Source organism: Neolamprologus multifasciatus, chromosome 10 (genome assembly GCF_963576455.1).
Source record: "Neolamprologus multifasciatus chromosome 10, fNeoMul1.2, whole genome shotgun sequence".
Taxonomy (NCBI): Eukaryota; Metazoa; Chordata; class Actinopteri; order Cichliformes; family Cichlidae; genus Neolamprologus; species Neolamprologus multifasciatus.
This window is the reverse complement of record NC_140448.1, coordinates 1,950,221-1,975,985: the sequence shown is the minus strand read 5'-3', so window position 1 is coordinate 1,975,985 and position 25,765 is coordinate 1,950,221. Positions and strand designations below refer to the sequence as shown.

Genomic DNA, 25,765 nt, shown 5'->3' with positions numbered 1-25,765 from the left:
TGCAGTCCCTTATCCCCCTTGCCCTCCATCTGTGTTCAAAGATGTCTGATGCTCAGAATCAGAATGCTGACCCACAAACCTGGATTGAGGCTCCCGTGGGGTCTGGGCTGACCTTTTTGATGGGCTGTTTGCTGTAGTGTGGGATAAACAGTAAAGCCATCTAGATTAGGCAATAACCATCAATTTATCAAACACAAAAAGCCAAACAAATCAAGGTCTGTTATGGCTCGCTCGTCGTAGACACAGCTAGGTACTCGACTGAAGACCTGCAGATTCTCTCATTAAAGTCACATTCTGTTTTCCTTTTTGTATCTGATAAATGTAGTAGATATATTGAAATGGAGAATGAGAGTGGGTGGATAGTTTTCATTTATTGTCTGTTATAAGTGCAGATATTGATATATCAGGAAATAACTAATATTGGCCAATATATCAGCCCTGCAGATGAAGACAGAATGTCGTTAAATTGATAAATATATGGGCTTTCACATAAAAATGTATAAAAACAAGACAAATGTTCTCTTTTTCAATTGTTCAGATTAGCATGTCTGACTAACATGTCTGGTTGAATGAATTTACAAAGTTTAAGCAGTTGTTTTGCTAATAGCCACCTTCATTTTTCATGTCTACTTTTAATATAACAGTCAAACATTTTTATTAGAGCTCTGATTTGATTTATTATGTATATTTAATACGTTTTTTAAAATCAGTTTTATTAGTCCTGTTTTTCTGAGTCCAGAAAACATGTGGTCACCACAGGACAGTCACACTACAGGCATGATTTTATAGAATATCATTCACTATTGGAGATTAAACAACAGGAAGTATTTAAAATGGGCTTAGCCCTAAACATCTGCAGCAGTAATATTAATTCATATAACAGTGGTGGGGAACCACCACATGTCAGCTTATAGTAACTATATAGTAAAATAGTAAATATTTATTTAACTCCAGAAGTAATCATATTTTATAATTCTTTAATAATAATAAAATCGAGTAAGGTGGAGTCATGATGAAGGGTATGCAATTCTAAATAGATGGGTTTTAAGACACAGTTCAAAAGTAGAGAGAAAGTTTGTTGTCCGGAGATCTGGTGGGAGTGCATCCAAAGACTCGGGGCAGAACAACTAAAGGCTCTGAGTCTTATGGTAGTCAGGCGAGCAGGTGGAGCAGACAAAAGGGAAGCTGGAGAAGAGCGCAGGGTACGAGGGGGTGAGTACATATGGAGAACATCAGATAAATATGGAGGAGCAAGGTTATGAAGCAGTTTGAAAGTAAGAAACAGGATCTTGAAATTGACACGGAGGTGAATTAGAAGCCAATGGTGTTATATGTTCAGTAGATCTCATTCTGGATATAACACGAGCAGCTGTGAACTAACTTTTGAACTAATTGCAGTTTATGGAGAGATTTATGAGGTAAACCATAGAGAAGAGAGTTAATCTAAACGAGATGTGATAAGAGCATTGACAAGTATGGCGGTACTGTTAGCATATAAAAGAATTAAAAGAGGCAGCACAAAAAGGGCACGTTTCAATCTGGCTAAATTTGTCACCTAATGCCACTGAATAATCCAAGAAAAATACGACATTTTATTCTGTGTTACTATGCATTGCATTTAATCGCCTGTCAATTAAATAAAGTCCTAACCACTAAGGCAGTGCGTACGGTATTCTTATAACGTTGAGTTGATGCTCAACACAAGCATAAGTTATAAAGTTATGATTTGTTTAATCACACAGAGTAGGTCTGCCCTACCAGTTAACTGTGTTTGCCAGATGATGTTAGCTACAGTAGCTATGTTTAGCTGATGCATCAAAGGTTTAGTTAATATTACGTGAGCTAATGTGTCCAGCTGTTTCTTTGGATTAAAATTAATTCATTTGAAAATAAATGTTTTAATGTAACAAAAAACTTTAATGCATTATCTCAGCTAGAACCATGATTTCTGCCTGAGTCACGTCAGGTAGATTTTCAGTGGTGGTAAAGCTTCCCATGAGCCCACCATATTACACGATGACATCAAACTGCATCTTTTAGTATTGCTTTGATTCTCAGACCCCGAGAGAAATGACATTGTAGCTTTAATGTCATTTCTCTACTGTCTTTGTTTACTGTCACTGTCTCTAAAATATTTTATTCTCTTGTGCCTTGACTGTTTGAAAGCTGTCATGGAATCAGGCGTTAGTGTTTATTGATGATTTGACTGTTGATTGAAATGCATGTAATGAATTTTGAAGTGTATAGTGCTAATCGAGTTTCTCAAAAGAAATGGGATGTTCTTCAACTGCTAAATCAGTCACCTGATCTCAACCCAACAGAGCATGCTTTTGCATTATTAAATACAAAACCGAATGCAGAAAGACCCACAAACAAGCAACAAGCAGGTGGCTACAGTAAAGGCCACTCAAGGCTCAAGACAGGAAACACAACATTTGGTGAAGTCAGTGGGTTCTAAGCTTCAGGTATAGCCTTCAGGTGTATTTACATTTAAATTTATGTTTATGAAAATGGGGGGCTGTGTGTAAAAGTTGTTGTAATTCTTAAGTAGTTCATGCAAAACTTTTGTTAAATGTCTCGAATAACTTTTGTGAATTAAAGTTATGAATTCATTTTTTTAATGTCTGTACTTCAGTCACATATTGATAAAATAATGGCACATAATGACTGGATTTCAACTTTTTTTTTTTCTGAATTATGTGTTGCAGTGCCTCCTCAGATTGTGGTTCGACCGCGGGACCAGATCACAACTCCAGGTCGTACCGTAACCTTCCTCTGTGGCACCAAAGGAAACCCTCCGCCAGCCGTCTTCTGGCAAAAAGAAGGCAGCCAGGTGGGAAACGTTCCATGATTTTGTTTACAGTAGTTATGAAACATACTCTAATGAGTTTTATAACTTTATTATAAAGATTTAATAGGCTTGTTTATATACAGTTTATGTAAAGTCAAAACAGCAGGTGTTTTCCACATTTCAGTACCAGTACTGGCCCCCAAACATCACAAAGCCTTTAATTACCAAGTACATACAGACTCTACTTTTAACTCCAAGGGATTTGGTGTTAACAGTATTATTTGCATTTTTTAAACCTTTTTCTTTCAAAAAAGTTGATTTTAAGCTATCTGAAAATGTGCTGCACAATAACATCAGCATAAAATAAAGAAAAACCTACAGGTGAATTGCATCATCACAAGCAGGGCTCTGGTAAAGGGGGAAACGGTAAACTCTCATATTGTAATGTGCTATAGATACATAACCTTTTCTTATATTTACTTTACCCAATTTAAAGTAAATCCCAATATGACTTCACGCAACTTTTACATTTTTTTAAATTTAAAAGAACACCTGACGAGATCAAAAAATGTCCTTTAAATGAGCCTTTATAGGATTTTAATTACTGACTTTGTTTGCGTGCCACTTTGCTACATGTGCTTTGAAGAGAGCCAACATTTCCCTTCCTTGTCCTGGTCTCTGCTTTTATCATCCTTCGCTGTGTGCTGCAGTTTACTGCCAGAGTGACTCTCTCTCTCTCTCTCTCTCTCACACACACACACACACACACACACTCACACTTTCCCATCATCCACACAGTGCATTATTTACCAAAGACCTGTACGTTTTCAGATGTGTTGAGACGTGTATGTGTTTGTGGGAGAGAGTCACCCTGTGATAAGCATTGCAGCCTGTTGGAATGCACTGAAAGGCCTGATGAGACTGCGTGGGTGCCTGTAGCTTGGCTTCCAGGTACAGATTAGGGGAACAGGGGGTGGCAGGGTAGGCTGGAGAATGTGTGGGAGAGGGAGAACGAGTGTGGAGGAGAGAGATAAAGCGGAGAAAGCATGGAAGACGAGGAGAAGGAAGAGAAGAAGAATGTGGGTAGCTTGTTCGAAATTTTGGCCCTGCATTCAGTGAAATGCTGAGATTTTACTGGGTTTACACAGTGATATATGACAAAGAAAAGTAGAAATGAAGGGAGGTGTTTGTCATTTATTATTGCACAATAACACAGGCTAAGTGTCTAAGGCTCATTGTGAGTCAACCTGTTCTCACTCTATATGCTATCACAGCACGGGTTACCTTGTATTGCAATGCGTATATATACTTTTTTTAACTGATCACCTGAGAAAGATACCATGTGATCACAGGAAGATGTCTTTTTTGTAAAAGAATGCATTTGAACTCTACGGATAATCTTTTTCTAAACCTAATGAAGTACTTTTGGCCCCCAAATCTAATCAAACATGACAACAAAAGTACTTATTATATTGTATCTCATATTTGATATTTGATACTTCATTATTTGGAAGTATGGCTTGGTTCTGAGACCTCCGGGCCTTTCTTGACATTTTGTCACATTTTCATGAGAAATGGGGAGCATGGGAGCTTTTCCCCCTTCCCCCCCTGTTTGTCGGCGGCAGCTCAAAATGTGTGCATCCAACCTTACTGCACAAGAAGATGAATTCTGATTTTTTTATGCCCTATATCATATTTTTGAGTCATCGGCTAATGTGCAGAGCTTGACTTTTTCACCTGCCTGAGCAGAAAAAAAGCAGAATTAAAATTAAAACAGAAATAGCAGCATGGTGGTTAGCACTGTTGTCTCACAGCAAGCTAGTCTTGAGTTCACCAGCAGGCCAGGGTCTTTCTGTGTGGAGTTTGCATATTCTCCCTGTGTTTGCGTTGGTTCTCTCCGGGCACTCTGGCTTCCTCCCACAGTCCAAAGACATGCATTTAGTGGGGAAAGGTTAACTGGAAACTCTAAATTGCCTATTGGTGTAAATGAGGGTATGAATGTGAGTGCAAATGGTTGTCGGTTTCTATGTGTTATCCCTGCAACAGACTGTGTTAGACCTGTCCAGGGTAAACCCTGCCTCTCGCCCTGAGGCTCCAGCACAAGGCTCCGAATACCTTTCAAACTTCTCAGCTGGTCCTTCACTCATTTTCAGTCCAGTCCTTGTACTCGAGTATTTTCAGAGAACTCTTCGTGTGTTAAGCCAGTTAACGCTGACATATGAATCATAAAAATGGCACATAATGCATGAGATGAAGCAGTTTTGTGTCCATGCAAAACAGGCAACTTGGAAAAGATCCTATTTAAATTGTGTCTTTAAGACACTTCGCATAAAATTGTTGAATGGTTGCTTGATAGTTTCACAACTTGCCATTTTAATGTTGGCCCTGTTTCAGCCCACGTAAAATAATAAAACGACTCCTGTGGTCGTTTTCTTCTCCAGATCCTGCTGTTCCCTGTCCAGGAGCCATCACAGTCAGGACGATTCACAGTGTCACTGAGTGGTGAGCTGACCATCAATGATGTCCAAGTTGAAGACTCTGGCTATTACATCTGCCAGGCCATCAGCGTGGCTGGAAGCATCCTGACCAAAGCCCTGCTCGAAGTAGAAAGTGGTGAGTATAGAAATATGAGATCATAGCTCACAGTATAAACAAATTAAACTTAATGGTGATAACATTAAAACGACAGCTAAATTATATATGGAGAGAAACTAGACTATCTCATTCCTTTCATATTGATTCAGTCTCCATTTTCTGTTCAAAATCAGTGTTTTTCTTGGCTTCGGGCATTTATACATAGACTCAAGATCTAAGTTCAGTTAAAATGACATCCTGACATCATAACAATCACTGTCCTACAAAGTAATATAATTAGAAAACCTATATGCTTTCCAAGAAAATGTAGCTGTGAGAGGACACGACTGAACAAAAGAGCAGCAGAAATTAACATATGGTAACTGTGCACATATCACTGACGCTTGTGCATCCAGTTTAACCCAATACTTTAAGAACTCTGAGGAAAAAAAAGTGCTGAAGTTAACAATGTGTCATAGTTGACGTTGTCTTGTTACATTGTTTTCAGATTCCGATTTGATTAATCCTTCTTCACGACCATGCCCCACATGTGCACCAGTAGATAAACAAAAAAGCTGTCATCCATCTTAAATTAAACATCCCTTTTTCCCAAATAAACAAACAGCAGGAGCCCTATCTGATATAATCAAAAGGGACATATGATGGTAGTTCTATGCAAATAACCTTGCTGCAACATATGCTCTCCTCGCTGCATCCTTTCCAGTGTGGCAGTAAACAGGGATTTTGTTCAGCTCCATCTAGACTAACTCCTGTGTTGGGTGTGTTCACGTTTTCAGTTTAGCTTCAGTTAGCTGATGATATCAGAGCTTTCGATGGCTCAGAATACAAATGAGAGTATACAACGTGACTGTGGGCCAGTGGTAAATAGTAAGGTTCTATTTTGGGGTATCATGTTGTGGGTTTGTGTTCAACTTGTTCCACTTCTATTTATAAATGTGCAGGGATTTACTTGGCTTATCTAAACTGATCATAACTCAGTCGCTAGTTGGCAACACGTGTGCCATTCTGTTTACATTTGAGCTTGAGCCTACAGCCGTGCAGCTGTGGAGCACACCCATATATGACTATGACTTTCTCTGAGATCACCGTCTATGGCTGCAACACAGATGTAATGAGGCAGTGTGATAATTTGCAGGTGACAGACCCACATGCAAACTCCCAAGGCTGACTGAATATTTATATATATATATTTCTGTTAAGGTCAGATGCCAAGGACAAAATTCACAAAGGAAACCAAACAAGTCCAGACGCCCCAAGAATAACTGAGAAAGCATGAGAGAGATTATGCAAAATGAGACAGGACTATTTATACGCACACTGAGGCCAGTCAGGGGGAGTGGACGCAGCTGGGGAAAACATAACATGAGTGTAGTCTGGATAACAATAGTAGAAGCACAGGAACACAAACAGAAATGAAAATTTAATTCTGCAAGCACCGTTGTCAACTTGTCAAACTAAAATTTAACAACAACTAAAGGCTCCAAATACTAAGATCCGAATATGATAAACAAAAATTCTAAAGAGATACAAGAGCCTAAACGTTAATAATAAATTCCATAAATACTCAACTGGAAGTGAAAGAAGGAAACGCTCAGCCTGATATAATTATGATGATAATCATTACAAACCACAGTCCAAAACAAACCCCTCAAATCAATGGAAAATTTAACTCAAACTATTTATAAAAATGTGAGCTCATTTTTATCTCCTCTTCCTGTAAGCTTCTTCCCTTCACCACACCTTTGACGATAAAACCTTCTGTTATCTCTCATTTTGAGACAATGAATCAGTGAAGCTGTTCAGCCCATGTCTTCATTTCAAAGAGTCAAAAGGGTGTGAGAATCAATTTGCCTGCATGCATAGCCACACATCCACATTCCCAAAAGTGGCCTTGTAGATGAGGGAGATTGGAGTCTAATAATCGAATCTAACCTAATCTAATGACTTTTTAGCTTTCATTGCTGGATGAGATGGAGATATGAAGTACACGCTTGTCAGTATTTTGTCTTTAACAAACCAACTCATGAAATATTTAACAGTTAAATTATGCAATTAAATATTCTTTAAATAATATCTATACTTTAACTGGTTTAAAGTTATTGAAAATATCTTACGTTGCATGGTTACCTAAAGACATTTAAAATCCAATATAAAAATTCATTCAGCCACTACTCGATGCAATGCAGCGGTCCATGACTGACAGGAGGTCACTCTAGCCACACATTCCTGTGCCATTGATTTGCATGTTGAAGTGGAGCAGCAGCAGAGAAAGGTAACCTGAGAGCCTTTGGCAGTAAATGTTCTCTTATAGTGATACTTTACATTCCACATGAGAGAAAATGTGGTTTCATGGGTCAGTATGAACATCTGTAACCCCGAGATTACACACGCTTGACTTTAGTGTGTTTTTCTCTGTGACTTTGGTTTCATTATAACTGCTTTCAGAAACCAAAGTAGACCTCACTTAGAGGGAAATATTACCTACAGCTGGCACTGTAATATAAACAAAGACAAACCCTGTTGATGAGGCATTTTCTTCTGGTCGAAGGTCACCTTTTTTTTTTCTTTTTTTTTTGAATCTTTATTTTGAACATGTTGAAAAAGTACAACAACATAGAATTAAAAGAGACAAATGAACAAAGCAAAACAAAAGGAAAATGAGCAACCACAGCTACAAATAACTTTCATGTTCAAAAAGGAGCAGGAAGAAGCATAAGCTTATTTAATCCCACCCCTTTTCCACTATCTAGTAATCAATAGACTACAGAAATACCTCCTTGCAATTACATTATATGTCATGTGTATTTTTTATTTTTTTTTTATTATTCTTTTTTTTATACATATATGTTTCTATCTATCCATACATACGTATATACTAGGGGTGCAACGATACACAAAATTCACGGTTCGGTTCGGTTCAATACTTTGGTGTCACGGTTCGATATTTTTTCGATACAAAAAAAAAATGTTCATGCCTTTTAATTTGTCATTTATTAAAATTCTAAATATATATTTTAACTCAAAAGTACAGTTTTTAAATTTAATGTTGCTGAAACAACAAAGTAATAAAAAAAATTAATATCTGATTGAGGAATCACTCATCTTTGGAAAAGAGAGTTTATTACAGAGAAATGGCTCTTTCCAAAATAAAAGCTATACTATACGCTTCTTCTGGGCTATATTCTCAGCAGCATATTAAACATATCAGGTCCCCATAAGGAGAATCATGTGCTAACGGCTGTCTAATGACTCGGGTAAAGTTTGTAGCATGCGTGCTTGTTGTTTTTGTCTGCTTCCACTTGTCTTTGCACGAGGATGATGTCGGAGTAAATGTGCAGTCATATTCGTTGTGTTCCCACTAGTGCTGTCAGCGTTAATCTGAAATGACGTTAACACCACAACACGGCAAATCTCTGTTAATGAGCTACCGCGGATCGCCCCATGCGTGGGGCTGGACAGCCAACACGTTAACGAGCTAACCTGCTAATGCACTAGTTCCCACAAATGTAATTGAGCATTGCGTGGCACATCCAACATACTGTTTTACTTTTGTCCATGACTGCTTACCTTCAGGGTCACACGTCACATGAAAACCAAAATAGTTCCAGACGCCACATCTGAATGAGGGTGGGGGAGGTTCAATTTGCCATGTTGCAACGAGCTTAACTTCTGTCTCGCTAGCTTGCCCTGTGCTCAGTGAATCTGTGTTCGACTACTCCGCCTAGGCTGCACTGTCGAGCGCAGATCCACTGAGCGCTCAACACAGACAGCATCGTCAGAAGGAAAGTTGATAAAATAAATTAAAAATTTTGTATTGTTCGATACATATGCGTACCGAACCGAAAGCACTGTATCGAACGGTTCAATTTCGATACGAGTATCGTTGCACACCTATTATATACACATACGCACATATACACATTTTCAATAACCCCATTAACACCTCAAAGGATACACAACCTACAAATATATATATACCCATACCAACATACCCGTGCCCTGCACACACATGAAAATATTAGACAAGAACACCCTATCAAATCTCTACCTCTTCCCTGTACCCTGTAAAAACCATCTCCTTAAACCGCTTTTTAAACTGCGCCATGCTCGGACACTGCTTTATATCTTTACTTAGTCTGTCCTTTAAATGACAATATTTGATGTTACATTTATTTTGAAAGAATTCATATCAAATAAGAGACAACATGCATTGTCCATTATTGAGAATCATAATTCTGTGTTAGCCTGTGACAATGTCCTGCATATTCACTATTCCAAACTTTTTCTGTATTCAAAAAGCTTATCAGGTTATCAGATCAGAGAAATCATGTTGGCATAGGGTGTCACAGTTTGCACTGGCAGACTGTGTGGAGAGAGGAGGAGGACCTAAATGCAGACATTTGGAGCAAATCTATAATTTAACAAAGGGCGATCCGTTTATTTGTGTCTGGGGAAAAGGTACAAAACAAAAGGCAGATTAACACTAAGGCAAAACTAATTAGAGCTAAACTGTGAGAAGAACATAAAACCCTGAACATGATGGAAACCTGGAAACATGGAGGCATGGAAACATGGCATGCACTCAACAGACCAACAGACAAGGAATGAATGAAAACACACAGATTAAATGCACACAGGAGGTGATCAGGGGAAGTGGAAACACATGGGGAAACAGCTGATTAGAATAAATATAATGACACTACAGGGGAAGTGAAACCGGACACAATGAACATGGAACACCAGCCCTCTTCAGAATAAAACAGGAAGCATAATGAGGTGCAGACGTGCCATTACGAGCTTGACAACATAGGACACGCAGACGTGAAACACATGAAGGGCGAGGGAGACTTAAACACGGGGTGAAGACACAAGGGGAATCTAATAAACAATGAAGTATGGCAGGGCAACATCGAGCAAAATAGAAATGAACTTAGATAAGCTGATGAACATCAAAATAGAATAAAACTCAAAGTGCTGGGTCAAATGACCCAGGATCGGAACACACAGACTCTGAATAGAGCCAGGCTAAAACCAGGAACTCTCATGTTGTCAGGTGATAGTGCAAACAACTGCTTCACCATTCTCACAGTGCCTTAATTGCCTCTTGGGGATAAATAAAGTCTTTCTGATTCTTTCTGATGAAAAACCCATATAATGTCACATCGGATTACTTGCAAAAATTTTAAGCAAAAAATTTAAGCTATCTAAAGCAAAATTAGATCTAATTTTTATTTTTAATGTAATGACATCTTTGGAAATTCAATAGTTGTGTTTGTTTGTCTTGCTGCTTAGAAGATTTATACCAATCTCTTGTGTCAATGGTGATGATGATGAAGCCAATGAAAAGTGTGGATTCACCTTAGTTTACTACTAAACTGCAGTACTGTGTGTGGTTCTGGAAACTTTTTCTTGTCGAATTGCCACAAATATAACAAAGACTCTAGACCCAAAACTCAACATTTACTAATAATGTCGGTCATAGTAATCTCTTGACAAGTAAATAATAACAATACTGTTTAAAATCTCTGTAATATTTGTTGTTTGTTGATTTGGTGTGTTGTTGGACGAGTCTGGCAACGCATCAAAATTATTTGGACATCTGAGAATAGTCATTTTTACTTTTTGAAAGGATCCGTCAAAAGATTGTTCTTTCACAGATCTTCTACGCGTAAAAGTATAAAGAGCTTGCAACACCAGTAATTATAGTAGTTTTATTGAACACTGAAACAAACTTATATGTCCGTCTCATTGTCTTAGACATGACTATCTGTAGATTTCTGCTTTCTGCAGAACACAGAGACAGACAATGATAGATCACAAAGATCCTTTAAATAATGACAATAAACTTTCTGCTACTTTCTGAAGTTTCAACTGCTATAATATTGTGTTTTTTGGTGCAAGAAGTGAAGCTAGGTTAATAAATTAATAAACTGGATTGGTAGACTGTTGGCCTGATGAAATACCCCCTAATTATTGGTTATATTAAGTATCACACAGAAAAACCAGGGGAAATTGTGAAATTGAAGGCACCAATACCACAAACATGGTCAAGAGGTTAAGTTCTAGCTGGCTTTATAAGCTTTCACCTGTCAGTCAAGCAACTGTGTCCGCAATTTGAAATCAAGTGTTTAACTTTTAAAAAATCCCTCTGAAATTATTTTTACAGACCTATAAAGATACTTTTTCTTCTGTTAAATTGAGCATTTTACCCAGGGAGCAAAATCTTAGGTGTCATTACATATAAAATGATTTAGATGTTTGCGTCCTTTCGAATACTTTCTAGGCTTTTGATCATTTGCATTCATGCTAGATAAAGTGCAGTGGTGCAAAGGCTTCAGTCCAGTGAAGTAATCACCTTTGGTTCAAATCCCATCCTCATGTGAATGTTCTGTGTTCCTACAGCACCTTCAGACCGGGTCCCTCCCATCATCCGCCAAGGACCAGCCAATCACACATTATCTCCTGGATCCATGGCTCAGTTACACTGTCACATCATGGGCAACCCCATGCCCAGCATACAATGGGAAAAAGATGGCCAAAGGATCCTGGGAAATGATGGTCGAATCAGCTTGATGGAAAATGGAACTTTTCAGATCACCAACCTCCAGGTACTGGAATAAGACTCATACTCTTACATTCATTTGCTGTTTAATAACAATGCAAATGTAGTGCATTTCATTTTTTTTTCCAATCACATGTTAACGAAGCCTTTTGCTTTTTAAACTTGCGGCTTTTCTATGATGACATTCAGCAGTGTGTATTTTATAGTCCCTCTAATCCCACCACACTCATTAAAATGTATCCACTGTCTGCATGTATCAGTACTAGCACATCAAACATGATGTAGTTTACAGAAGATAAACCTAATCCAAGAGATAAAACAACAGCTTTAATTCCAGGAAAGTATGAAGCATTTAAACAGAGGACAATTTTACGGTTGACTCAGACGATGAGTTTTTATGAGGGGAGGGGAGGTGGGGAACATTGAGGTGTGATCAACATGACAATGAGCGTGTGAGGCCATTAGCGGTCGTTAGCGCCGTCTTACTCCATGCTAATGAAATCTATTCTGCCCAGAATTCCCTCCTGGGTACGAAGCAGCACCTGAGGTCACCGCAGCCACGAAGAGACTCGGGGAGGCGTGCGCATTAATTGATTGTGGGTTCTCAATGATTAACGATCGCTGAGACTTGTAATTAAATCCTCAATGCATCAGTACAAGTGAGGACTAGATGAATAAAAGAGAGGGCTAGAAACTGAGAAACAAGGGTGAGGGAGAGGATAGAAGCAGAAATAGCTGAGACTCAGAGGGCTAAAGTACATTTTAAGATGCATTTGTGTCATGGTGGAATAAAAGGCAATGTCTTGACAGCTGAGAGCACCATCTTGGAAGTGCTCAGCCTTTGGAACTCATTTGAAGCTGTCAGACAGCATGTTGAAGTTCTCATCAGACTTCAATTCATTTTGATCTGGAACATCAAAACCAATGGTATTTATGGCCTAAGACTGCGGGAACAAGATCACAGAATTACACATAAAAATTATTCATTTTGAAATGTTGTTCCATACACTTAAGAAGATGCCTTGTCAGTGATGTCATACATTTTTTCGTGGAGTCCATCACTAACAAGGAATCAAGACCCAGAGTCATGTCGAAATCCATCGTCTGTGTTGCTGTACAGGCAAGTGGTTTGAGCTGTAATGACGGTAGAAAAAATTCCAAAATACAGTCATCCAAGCAGCTCTCCTGCTTTGAACTAACATTCTATTATTTAGTACACAGGCTCGTCATCTTATAATATTAATTTGTAGAGAATTTACCTGTAGAGTCGATAAAGTGCATTGAAAAGAAAGTTGTTTCATTTTGATTATGTTTCATGACAGCATGTGAATATTTAACCTAGCTGTCACTAAACAGGATGCAGATCTGATATATAATATGTTTTATAGGTCTTTGGTAACGAACAGCACAAATTCTATTCAAAGCAAAAAATAAAGAACTGCCAGGTAATATTCAGAGTATGTTTTTTTTGAAAGAAGGAAGTTATAATTTAAGGGGTTTTTGTAACTTCAAAACAATGAAGGTACGTACTACAAGAAAAGCCTTTTGTGTTTCTGTTCATGGAGTGAAACTATGGAGCAGTCTGAATATGGAATTAAAGCAATGTCCAAACATAAAACTGTTCAAAAAGAGTTATAAAAATATGATCTTCTCGAACTATAAAGAAAAGGAAAATATTTAAATTAAGTAAATGTCTCTATTTAAAAAAACAAAAAAAACAAAACTCATGATGTGATATTATAGTATATCAGAAATCTGTTCACTGTTTTTATTACAAATTATATCAGTAAGGAAGCTGACTAAATATTAACTGATAATTTATGGCAAAGGGGTGGGATTAAATAAGTGTTTACTTCTTCCCACTCCCTTTCAACATGTAAATTAATAATTTTTTTTGTATGTAATTTGTACAGTATTTTTTTTTCTTTCTTATTTTCTTTTCTAAATGTACTTGTATATTGTTCACATGTTGAAATAAATTACCAATCAATCAATCAATCAATCAAACTAAAGGGCTGGGTAAATGTTTAACCCGGTAATGGTTAAGTAATCCAGGATTTTTGCTTATGAAAGTAGATATCTTGACATTTCGGCAACAAATACAAAGACAAAATAATTATTTTGACATTGAAGTTTGGATTTTAAAAAAACACGTTTTGTATTGGACACTAACATTTTTAGTAGCAGATCATTCAGGTCACATACGTTGTGAGATGGGATTCAGTAGGTGCCCACCCACACCCACACTGGAACCACCGACAAGAGTTGTTGACATGCTTTGAGCCATACTCCCTCTCAGTGTCTCAGAAAAGCCCAATAACTTTTCATTCTGTTCTATTTACATGCTGCCTAATAATGTGTTTAAAAGATGCCATTGTGACAGGAAGTAATGCTATTTGTTTCATCATAGCTTCAATGCTACATTGATAATCCATCAGCTATAAAGATATTTCATTCATTGCCACAAATGTCAACACATTTTATCAACATAGTCCAGTTCCATTAAATGTCCCATAAATGAAATGCAGTCGTTTTGAAAGGAACCTGTTACTGATGATGATGATGATGATGATGAAAAAGAGAACAGGGGACATATCAGCTCTGGGTGCTGCAGCACCTGCCACTATATATCTCAGGGGACTATAAGTCTTCTCATGTAGACTAACCAAGCGACACACACTGTGGTTAAACATCCATTTGACCCATGGCATAGGACTATAAGAGATTCAATTCAAATAAAGTCTTTTAGATAATCCCCAAAGTTTGATTCTCTTCATCTGGACGCAGTGTTTTCAGTGGGAGAAACGTTTGGTCACTCATCCAAGTGACCAAAAGTCTTCAGTCTCAGCTAACTGCAGGTTTCCCAACCTTATAAACAGTACATTTGCATAATGACTGAAACAAGCCCACTGAAGGAACAATGGGCTGGGAGGTCATTTCCTTCATCATTAATATGCAAATTCTCATGACCATAGAAGTCAACTGGATGAGTGAGAAAACGTTTGTCCCACTGAAAACGTTACGTCCAGATGAAGAGAATCAAACTTTGGGGATTTACTTACCTGGATGATTGAGCATGCATCAAGATGTTTTAGATAATGGGACTAAACTGCTTTGCTGTTGGTGATATTGTTTATTATACAAGGATTGGCTGTGGACAATGTGTCAAAGCAATGACAAGAAGTTGCTAATAAACAGATTTTCTTTTTCTTAATAATATATATTAAAATAAGTAAAGGCAAATGTTTACAATGCTTTTTCAGTGATTGATTTTTTTTTGTTGCCATCTACACTGACAGTTGTTAAACCTGGGATAGTTTAAAAGATTCATAATGCTCATTTTAAGCAAGCTCTTCCATGAATTAGCTCTAAAGTCTAAACATGTTAAATACCAAAATAAGCATAACCTTTAAAATGGACAAACAATGAAATCAGACATTTAACTCAGTATAAATAAGTCAATTTCATCTGTGCCCCTGGAGTAGGACAGATGGTCTGTTTGTTCCTTGTACCCTGGCAATGAGGAGATGCCATTATCCTGGGATCTCTGCCAGACACACTCTATCGTTGTCCGTCACTTTGGTGCCAAGACTCCCAGGCCAGACGGGACGTGTATGTGTGTGTGTGGCGCTGCTAAATCGTAGCAGGCCGTGGGGTACGTTATAGGGGCTACTAATGTTAGGTAAATAAGGAGGGGAAACAGGTGAAGGCCAACAAAGCCTGGGGAGTGTGAGAAGGACTACATGGACACAGCTAAACAGATTTCTCAGAGTAATCAGATTAAAGCAGGAAATCAAATTCCTATGTTGACTTTAAATCCCGGCATACACGCGTTATAGTTGATAATCAGATTTCCTTCTGCACACACCCAAAAATAGGCTCTGACATCATTATCACCCTTCTGGCTGCTGATGTGCAGGATGTTCATGCTGGTGCTTTTGGGATGGGGTGCAGGTGGACGGTAAATGAAAAAGGCACCAATGTTCACAGTGCTCTGTAGGACTGCCAGATTATTTCTGCAAATTGTATTAAAAAATATCTCAAAGATCAAATATGTGCTATTCAAAGCATAAAAAATAAACATTGACATGTGTCTTCTTTAGGATTGGCGCTCCTCCCTTCTGCTCTCCTCTTGCCTCATACATTTTTTAGAAATGTGTTTTACGCGCTTGCCCAAAGCTGCCAGCCTTGATTAATAGTCAGGTGTCCCAGCTATTTACCCCACCCACCCTCTGTGGAGTCCCTATCCACAGATCAAATGCTACCATCTGGGGGCCCCCTTTTTCCCCTCAGACAGACGCACAAGCCGGCCTACAGGTCAACTCAAGGTCAGGGCCTCTAGAAAGAGGAGAGATGAGTCACCCTGAGCAGGAGGGGAGAGGGACTGAGCGTGTGCACAGTGATCAGCGAGGCATTAGGTGTGAGAGGTTCTGCTGTCCACATCTCCTGCATAATGTGAAAGGTTTTCATTGCAAGTAAAATGGGCTGATGTGACAGAATAAGTGAGTAAGGGAAGGCTGATTGTGTTTGCAGTGGATTTATCAATTGCCATGTAAATTGATGAACTACTGAAATATCTCACAGCAAGCAGCTGAAAAACTAACTGCAACCACACACACACACACACACACACAGAGCTGGAAATAATTATGTATAGAGCCAGGAGGCCTCGTAGGCGTGACTTATATTAACCACAGTCTTTTGTCTTGATCATTTATTGCAAACTGAGCTGTGACACATGGAGTTTTAAATCTGTGTTAATGCAAATAGTTTGTTTGACATATTTTCTCACATAAAAGCACGTATTACCTCTTCCCCAACAATACAGTAACAATCGCCAAGGAGTTCAAGGGAGCAGAGGGTAATTGCCTGCTGAGGTGCAGCCCAAGAAGCCCTGACATTATAAGCACTCTTTCTTCACCAATAGGAGCGCTAACATGACCTAATAGCCAGCTGGAATTTGGCACAGTAACAACTACAACAACATCAATAAGACAAAGGTGTCATGTCATTTTTGGAGCTGTGTGTTTGCTCTGTGTCGTAGGTTTTATGATGAAAACAGAGTCGGAGAAACATGCTTTTATGCTTTTATGCTTTTTTTTATATAGGTTTAATAGTTGCTAGTGCTGCAAAAGTATATTATTACTTACACCAATCACTTCACATCAGTAGTGTGCTACAGACCTATCCTGGTGTCAGAGCTAATAGCAAATTTAAGACATCTGGTGATGAAGATTCGTCTGATCTAGAAGGACTTTGTGTTATTTACCAGCATGTCTGCTATTTGATTAGCCAAGTGGTGGGTGCTCCGTTTACTTAAGTACACATCTCAATATGTTATGGCTCACACACAGTAAATGTTCCCACCCCATTCTTGATGTTTTAGCCCTGTTTAACACTAACACTGAACATGAGATGATTTTTAACAGAATGAATGAAATGAATAAGTGGTCAACCTGAAGGGATAAAGTTTAAGTAATTAAAAAGCATGTTTAGAGGCACTGCTCTTGCAAACTGCTGCTACCTTTAGTGTCACAGTGAAAGACCCCCTAGCAGCTCCTTCTTGTAAGCAATTTCACAGCCCACCTAGCTTTTGGCTTGCTTTTCCAAAAACTTAATAGTATTCAGCTATACACACGCTCGTACACACAGGCACATTTATCACACACTTCTTAATTACATCTGCTCATAGCCTGTCCAGAATGCTAAGTAGCTGTTGAGTAGAAAGACTGGTGCCTCAGACGTTTCTAGACCTCTAGCTGGTCATTAAAATTCTGTCCTTTGATCCTTTGCTTTAACTCTCCTCCTTAGATGAGACACATAAAAGCCACCAGCTTGACTTTAGCTTTGACTTCAGATAGGTCCACTGAGATTCTATCATTTACGGAGGAAAATAAAATAACTGCATTTGACAACATCTCTGAAGTAGAAGTTAATTAAAACAGATGTTATGTTGAGGTAGCCTAATCAGAATGGAGATTGTCATGTGTAAGTGATTCCTGGGAGAAACAGATGTTTAATATACTGTTATGACGAATAAAAGCAGAACAAGATAAACACATTGTAAATATTATTTCAAGTGTCTTAATAGAAATGTGATTTTTTTTAAGGTACTGAACTGTAGATGATAACTCTTGTAGGATGTCACTATAGGTCTAAACAATACTAATGAACTCCATCTGAATTACCATGTGGCCCATGTGCCTTTAAACTTCATCTGTGAGTTGTTCCATCAATCAGCACACCAGTGACTCTGTGCTGCTGTCAGAAGTAGATGTCATTAAAAGAATCACAGCATTCAGAATCTCATGACATATGAATGTGTTGGTGTTATGACTCACTCAGTACTCTTTATTTTGGAAAAGTTGTAACGGCTGTCTCACTTACAGTAACAATCGTGCTGGATTTTCAACACATCACTAGTATGAATGGTGGTCAAAGGGCAGAAGCTTCCTCTAAAGACTCGAGGCATCAGCAGACTTTTGAGGACGTGCTGTTGCTGCTCTAAAACATAATGAAGTGGAGTTTAATGGGCATGCTGTCTTTTATTTTGAAACTTCATTTATTTGTCTGCACTTTTATTGTGTCTCACTTGCTGCCCTCTTCATCTGCTCTGGGTAGTTTAATATGGCTTTCTTTGGAAACGTGCTGTGGCACGTCTGCTAGAATGGCAGCCTTGGCCTTGGGTATCATCAGCCAGTGTAACAGACAACACATGGGTAAAGCTAGCCTCCAGGCTGTCTCTGCCAGAATGAGACTGTAGCTGAAAACAGACTTAGATGCTTTTTATAGTTGTTCTTAATAGTGGATGAATCACATTTTAGTATTTCTAAGGTCTTTGATGACAGATTGTTCTGTGGCAACACTAATATAAACTAATGTTGAACTAAACTAGTTTAGCCTTATAGTAATATAAGGGCGGAGAGCCAGGAATTTGAAAGCAGTGCCTTCAGATAAGTTTATTTAAGTATATTTCATATCTCCTTTTATGTTGGCACACCACAACAGCTTGTCCAAGCACAACGAGTCAGCAACATGAGGCGAAAGGTTTCCAATGTTCCTCTTGGTACCTGAATAAAACAAGAGTGGCACTAAGTGGCCCAGGTCTGAATGAGAGAAAGCCACCTGTACGGCAGATTGATGAAGGTAGCAATTTTCTATATTCTACTTTTCAAAAGGTTTAGGGATGTATATACACAAAGCTAAAAGGTGCATCTGTCTTAGACATATAGCCACAAATGGGAGCTGCATGATGCTACAAGTTGACAGTAATAAGCACATTTTTTATGTACTGTGAAAGTGCATTGAAGGTATAGTTACCTGGTTGGCTTTGCATTAATAAAATCTCCCTGCTCCAAAAGCTTTGCATCCACACCAACTTCCAACTGCTCAGCACTCTCTGTGCAAACAATCTTGTTGGAGAGATATGACATTTAGTCTCAATCACTGGTAATGGGTGCATTACCACAGTATCACACACACGCATGCACAATAAACTAATGATACACATTTTACTGTTGCCAGGAAACAGACTCTGGGGTTTACACCTGCCTGGCTAGCAGCTCCAGCGGTGAGACGAGTTGGAGTGGAGTGCTCACAGTCAAAGGTAAATTGTCTTTGTGTGATTTAAATACATGCAAATGGAAGCTCTATGAAGTGGCTGCATATAACACAGAGATGCTCCATGTGACGAGAAAGAAAATGTCCACGTATATGAAGTGCTGTTTAAAAATAGTAATGCTGATTGTCACTTGTTAAATGTCTCCTTATTAAATGTGGGCAACTTAAAATTCATCAGCTGTGACTGAGTGTAGGATGTGTGACTTCACTGTAAAAAGCCAGAGTGTAGGTAGTGTTCCTCATGTCTGTGTAATTGCTTAAATGAAACAAATAGCTGGGTCTAATTAAAGCACTTAGCCCCTGCTGTTCCTGAGCCAACTGCAAAATCTAAATGTCAGTAATTGTATGCATGTGAATCCTGGGGTGATGAGAAAGGACAAGAGAGGTAAAGCAAAGGTGAGAATATGCTGACGACCAAATTTGGGGTGCAAACACCCCATTTATTTAAGTGCTTTGTGTGGCTCTGCCCTTTTTTACTTTCTCTGCAGTGGAGCAGGCATTGGCACATAAAATATTTCAAGCAGTAAAAGATTTGTTTATATGACATTAAATGAAGCCTTTAATGACTTAACAAGCTACTCTGATAACACCTAAGTCTGTTATTTGACTATTAGTGTCAGAACAGTCGACTCGGGTCTAACAGCAAAATCACAAAGTCTGTTAGAAGTGAGGAGCTCCACCTGCGGCGATGGGGATGCTAATGCTCAGTCAACATTAGTGGGACTACAGAGAGGACGTAATGAAACAGTAGCACTAAAGCCAGCTGTTATAATTAAATGTGCACTATTCTCTTCCACCTTTCCTGCTACTCCTCCTTCTTCCTGTTTGCTTCCCTTTCCATTCAGAGAGCGCAGACGTGTCGGTAGCTCAGGCCACTGAACCCTTCCAGCTACCAGGTCCGCCACATAAGCCCATAGTCACGGATGTGTCCAAGAACAGTGTCTCTCTGACCTGGCAACCCAATGCCCATGAGGGAGGAGCCGCTGTCACCTCCTACATCATTGAGGCCTTCAGGTAAGTTGACATTGCTATGTTAATCCAGAGCTCTTCATTTCTCTTACACTTTTTGCACTTCTCACCTGCGGTTGCGTGTCTGGATGTAGAGCGGGTTATCTACCAATCAGAAGGTTGGTGGTTTGATACCTGCCTCTGTATAGCGAAGTATACTTGTGCACAGTGTTGGGGAGTAACGGAATACATGTACCGCCGTTACGTATTTAAAATACTAAATATGAGTAACTGTATTCCGTTACAGTTACCATTTAAAAAGGTGGTATTTAGAATACAGTTACTTTGTTGAAATAAATGGATTACACGGCGGTACTTCCCTGTTTCATATTGTGGCGGGTCAGGACTGTTTGGATTTTGTTTGACAGCTACGTTCTGTTGTTCCAGGTGGCAGCGTTACGGTTGCCATGGTTACAGGGTGACGCTCTCTCTCTGCGTGTTTCCTGGGTGAGAGAGGCCTTTTTGTTGTTGTTGTTGTGCTAAGCTAATAGGCAGAATGCTACATGTATAGCTCTAAAGAATGTAGCATCATAGGCAGTGTAGTCCGTGCTGCAGGGAGAATGGACTGCCATACATGTTATGTGTCTGTGAGCGAGGGAGGGAGAAAAAGGAAAAGTACGAGCTGTCATCGAGCAAAAACGGGAGCTGGAAGCATGTAAATATAATAATAACCACTGCAGCCAAGAAGAGTGTCTGACGAGCCCAGTTGTAAGTAAGCTATTAAGACTCGACTGTACACCGTGTTCGTGTTTTCCTCCAAAAACAATAAGTTCTGTTGGAGCAGCCTTTCAACGCCTCTCTCTGTCTCTCGCTAGCAAAGTTGACCCAGACAACAAAGTAAAGCTAGTTTTCAGCTACGAGCCCAACACGAACCCACCGTATTAGCCAGAGGTCCCTTTACTACGGTTCGGAGCCGCGGACCTTCAGTAACAGTAATAAATCACAGCAATAGTACATTCATGTAGTTGTAAACAGCATGATAATATATTAAGTAATCCAAAGTATTCAGAATACGTTACTGTCATTGAGTAACGTAACTGAATACGTTACAGAATACATTTTGGGGCATGTATTCTGTAATGGAATACATTTTCAAAGTAACCTTCCCAACACTGCTTGTGCAAGATACTGAATCTCAAGTAGGCCCCGATGCATCAATCAGTGAGTGTGTGAATTTCAGAAAAGAGCGTTTTTATCATTGTGTTTGTGTGAATGAAGTTTGAAATTAAAAAATGCTTTGAGTGCTCAGTTACAGTAGAAAAGTGCTATATAAGTACAAGTACAAGCATTTACATTTGTCTTCTTTATTTAACAGTTTTAGGATTTTTTTTCTGCAGAAGCCGTGCTCCTTTTGGAACCAAGAAATACTAAATTTTAGCCACAGTTTCTTTAATGTGACTCCAACTTAAACTGAGTAATAATCTGGAAATAATAATATTATTAATTTGATGACAAGTCGCTGACAAGTCGCTAAAAAACACCTTGACACCTTAACAACCTAAAATAATATTGTCTTCTTTTTGTGGCTTATCTAAATCTGAGTGGACCTTAGGGCTGTCACGATTACGTCGACTATCAAAATCGTTGACGACTGATTTAATAGTCGACGCGTCGTTTGAAGCTTTGTAAGATCCCAAAAGACGCAGGAATAAGTAGTAGGATTTAGAGTGTAATAACGGACTGAAACAGAAGATGGCAGCACTGCATGTACAAGGATGCCAGCTGCCGTTAAACCCCGAAGAAGAAGAAGCTGTGTCCCAGAATTCATAGCGCAGCCCAGCTCAGTTTCCAACAATGGCGGCAGCTAGTTAGTTTTAATATTACTCTTATTATTCTTTCTGGGTCACAAAATAAACGTTTAACATATTTTCAGGCGAGAATGTAGCTGTATAAACCTCAAATATTTGCTCAGTTTATCAAGACACCACATATTTTCAAAAGCGCTCCGACCTTTTCGGAGACGTCTGTTACCCACTAGCTCGATAGCTAGCCGGGGGCTAGGCTCACTAGAGGGGTGAGAACACCGGACTCCCGGCAAATCGTTTTCAAAGCCACTGCGGTGTTTCGCTACTCAGGTTAAATATATATAAGTCACTTAGATAACTTAAAAATGTTATTGTTTGGCTTTTTTTAGTATTTTATTTGTTCCTGAGTAAAGTAAAGTTTGGCTGAGATTAAAGTTATAGTTTTTACACAGCTGAATAAACATCAAGCAGACAGCTGATTATCAGAAGTGTGAGATGCTGGAGAATTTACTCCGGTGTCCTGTTATATTTTAGATAGCAAGGAGTTTATTAAACTTCACCGAAACAATCTGCAAATTTCATTAAAATTTAATAAACTATCATCTTGTCTTTATTTTTAGTTAGCACATACCTTAAACACTAATTGCAAAAATAATCGGTGACTAGTCCACTATCAAAATAATCGTTTGTGGCAGCCCTAGTGGACCTCCACAGAACCCTACAGGTATCTGCACCTGAGCAGAGGTCAGCCTTGGATTAATTAGACCCAGAATAGATTTAGCTAAACAGGGCAGGTGGTTCGGAAGGAAGCCTCTAGATGAAGATAGGCGAATGAAATATGTCGCGCCAATTTGATAAAGATGGGGACACCGGCAGCGCTTAATCAGATCCAGACGTCCACTGTGTCCCATGGCAACACCTGAACATTTCAGAATAAAGTAAACAGATTTTCTCTAAAGCAGCTGGAGGGGACCCCTGGGATGTTTACAATAACATTTCCTTGCCTGAGGTATAAGGCTTGTTTGTAGGAGCACTAGTATGTCTGCTTATGCCCTATGTGGTATGTAAAAGGGTTTATTTAATGCACAAAGGCACACTTTCCATTTTCCTGCTGATGCTGTATCGATTTTGTCTTCTGTACACCTGTGTGAACTCTCTTCCATCATAGAGTTGCCTTGAACCCAATACTCAGGGTGTTGTGCTCACACACACACACACAAACACAAACACACGCCCACACACACATCCAGACACACATACACACACGTGTGTGTATTCATATCCTTGTGGGGACATCTCATTGACATAATGCTTTCCCTAGCTGCTTACCCTAACCATAAAAAATGAATTCCTAACCCAAACCTAACCATAACCAAACTGTAACCCTGAGACTAAAACCACATTTTGAGTCTCAAAAATGCCTTCAAACTTGTGAGGACTGGGATTTTGGTCTCTGTAAGGGCTGTTGGTCCCCACAAGTATAGTAAACTTCCAATGTTTGGTCCCCACAAAGATATGAATACACACACACACACACAGTATTCAGCATAAAGGTAGTTCATGGTGGAGGAGGCCTTTGTGACTGCCTCTCTGCCAAGGTGATGGTAAATTCACAGAGGAACAGAGAAAGGCAGCGGGAGGAGGGATTGTGGTTGGCGGTGGTGGAATAATGCATCTGTCTGGGACAGTGCCACAAGGCCAACAACATGCCCTCATTTTATGTCAGCAGCTGTGCCTTCTTGCAAGCCCAATTACATTATTCATCAGGACAACAAATAGTATCACTGGGAGAAGATCTTTCAAGCACAAAGTTGTGTGAGCTGCAAAACTTCAGCTTACATCTGCTATTGTTTCATAAATAATATCAGCACCTCGAGGCGACTGTTGTTGTGAGTTGGCGCTATATAAATAAAACTGAATTGAATATTAGAGGAAACCAAAAATAAAATCATGCTCTTGCCCAGAGAGCTTCCCATGCATTGGTTAATTATGAGGTTACACATCAAGACGGCATTACAAAGCAGCTTGAAGCTGCTTGTCACTCTGCCTTCTTGTTGATAAGACCTACATATTTGCTGTTTTGGTTTCAAACATATTATGAGGAGATTTACAAAATGACTGAGTAATATGAATTACTCACGGTAACATTAAAAAGCATGTTTATAGAAGATATAGAAATTGTTCATATAGTGAAAATAATATGAAGGTGAAGCTACTGTTAGCCACTGTCTAAGATGGTGGAAAATGCTATGCAATACAATAATTCAATCGAATATTAGTCATCAGTTTACAGCAGTTGTTTATTTTATCTGTTGTTGTAGTTCAGTTCATATTGTAGGAGAAATATGGGAATAATGTGTTTTTCCTGGATTTTAGTTGATATTTTTTCAATTAATGAAATAAAAACTGCTGTAAAGGTTAGAGACTGATCATTTCTTTGTAAGTGAGCAAGTAAGTGGGACAAGTGGGTAAAAAATCCCTTTTTAATTGATGATTGATTTTATTAATGATTTACTTTTGTTTTCTTAATCTTTTGGTTAGACTCTGGTGGTCTTTATTCCCTGGATGTTTGTCAACAAAGCAGAAAATAATCAGCAGATGAATTAGGTTGCAGAATAATCTTTAGTTGCAGCCTCTTCAAAAAAATTATCGCATGAATAACTGGACGGGCACTGAGAGAGTGTATCATCTGCCAAAGTCACTGACGTATTTCACAAGTTCACACGAATCTTCACATCAGCGTTGTGAGATTCTTCATTTTCTCTGCTCCACTTTTCAGGTGGAGCTTTCATTCAGTTCAGTTTGGAAGTTTTGGAGTAATCATGCTGAGAGACAAAGAGCAGTAGGCACATGCAAGCTAATTATACTATAGGCCTTCAGTTTTCAGGCCCCTCTTCTGTTTGGATTCGGGAGACAGACACTATCTCTACTTTTAAGATTAAGCTTCAAACTTTCATTTTTGCTAAAGCATATAGTTAGATGGATCAGGTGACCCTGAATCCTCCCTTAGTTATGCTGCAATAGGTGTAGGCTGCTGGGGCATTCGATGCTCATAGGGGGTCATATGATTGTTGGGTCTCTGTATGTATTATTGTAGGGTCTACCTTACAATATAAAGCACCTTGAGGCGACTGTTGTGATTTGGAGCTGTCTAAACAAAATTGAATTAACCTCTTAAGCCCCAACGCCCCCTGATACAGGGGCAAAAGGCAGGAGATTAGGTAGGCTTGGGGCTTAAGAGGTTAAATTACTAGTTATTAGGGATGTTCCTAGTGACTAATTTTGTCGACTTAATGAGGAAAAAAATGAGAGTGTAGTCAAAACTAAGAGACAAATATCAAGTTAGATTTGACAAAAGTTTAATGGACAATGTCAAAAAGTGTCTAAATAAGGAAAAAATTGAACCATAAATCACATTCCTCAATCATTAATCACACTTTGCTG

General features: G+C 38.9%; 1 protein-coding gene and 1 long non-coding RNA gene across 7 annotated transcripts in view; one reads left to right on the top strand and one right to left on the bottom strand.

The window, feature by feature from the left end:
• robo3 (roundabout, axon guidance receptor, homolog 3 (Drosophila)) overlaps window positions 1-25,765 on the top strand; it is a 176,709-nt gene that overhangs the window by 132,680 nt on the left and 18,264 nt on the right. For all 6 annotated transcript variants that reach the window (XR_014876569.1, XM_085175689.1, XM_085175688.1 and 3 more), the window contains exons 7-11: window positions 2,709-2,833; window positions 5,233-5,404; window positions 11,789-11,994; window positions 19,473-19,554; window positions 20,414-20,582. Coding sequence is in view for 5 of the 6 variants with exons in the window: in XM_085175689.1 (XP_085031815.1) it covers window positions 2,709-2,833; window positions 5,233-5,404; window positions 11,789-11,994; window positions 19,473-19,554; window positions 20,414-20,582 (754 nt within the window). In the remaining variant the exon portion in view is untranslated. The remainder of the gene's footprint in view (window positions 1-2,708; window positions 2,834-5,232; window positions 5,405-11,788; window positions 11,995-19,472; window positions 19,555-20,413; window positions 20,583-25,765) is intronic.
• On the bottom strand, window positions 18,255-24,438 carry LOC146509317 (uncharacterized). Its single transcript, XR_014876573.1, has 3 exons — window positions 23,028-24,438; window positions 19,269-22,123; window positions 18,255-19,018 (listed from the first exon to the last, which is right to left on the bottom strand). It is a non-coding gene; the product is annotated as an uncharacterized LOC146509317 (long non-coding RNA).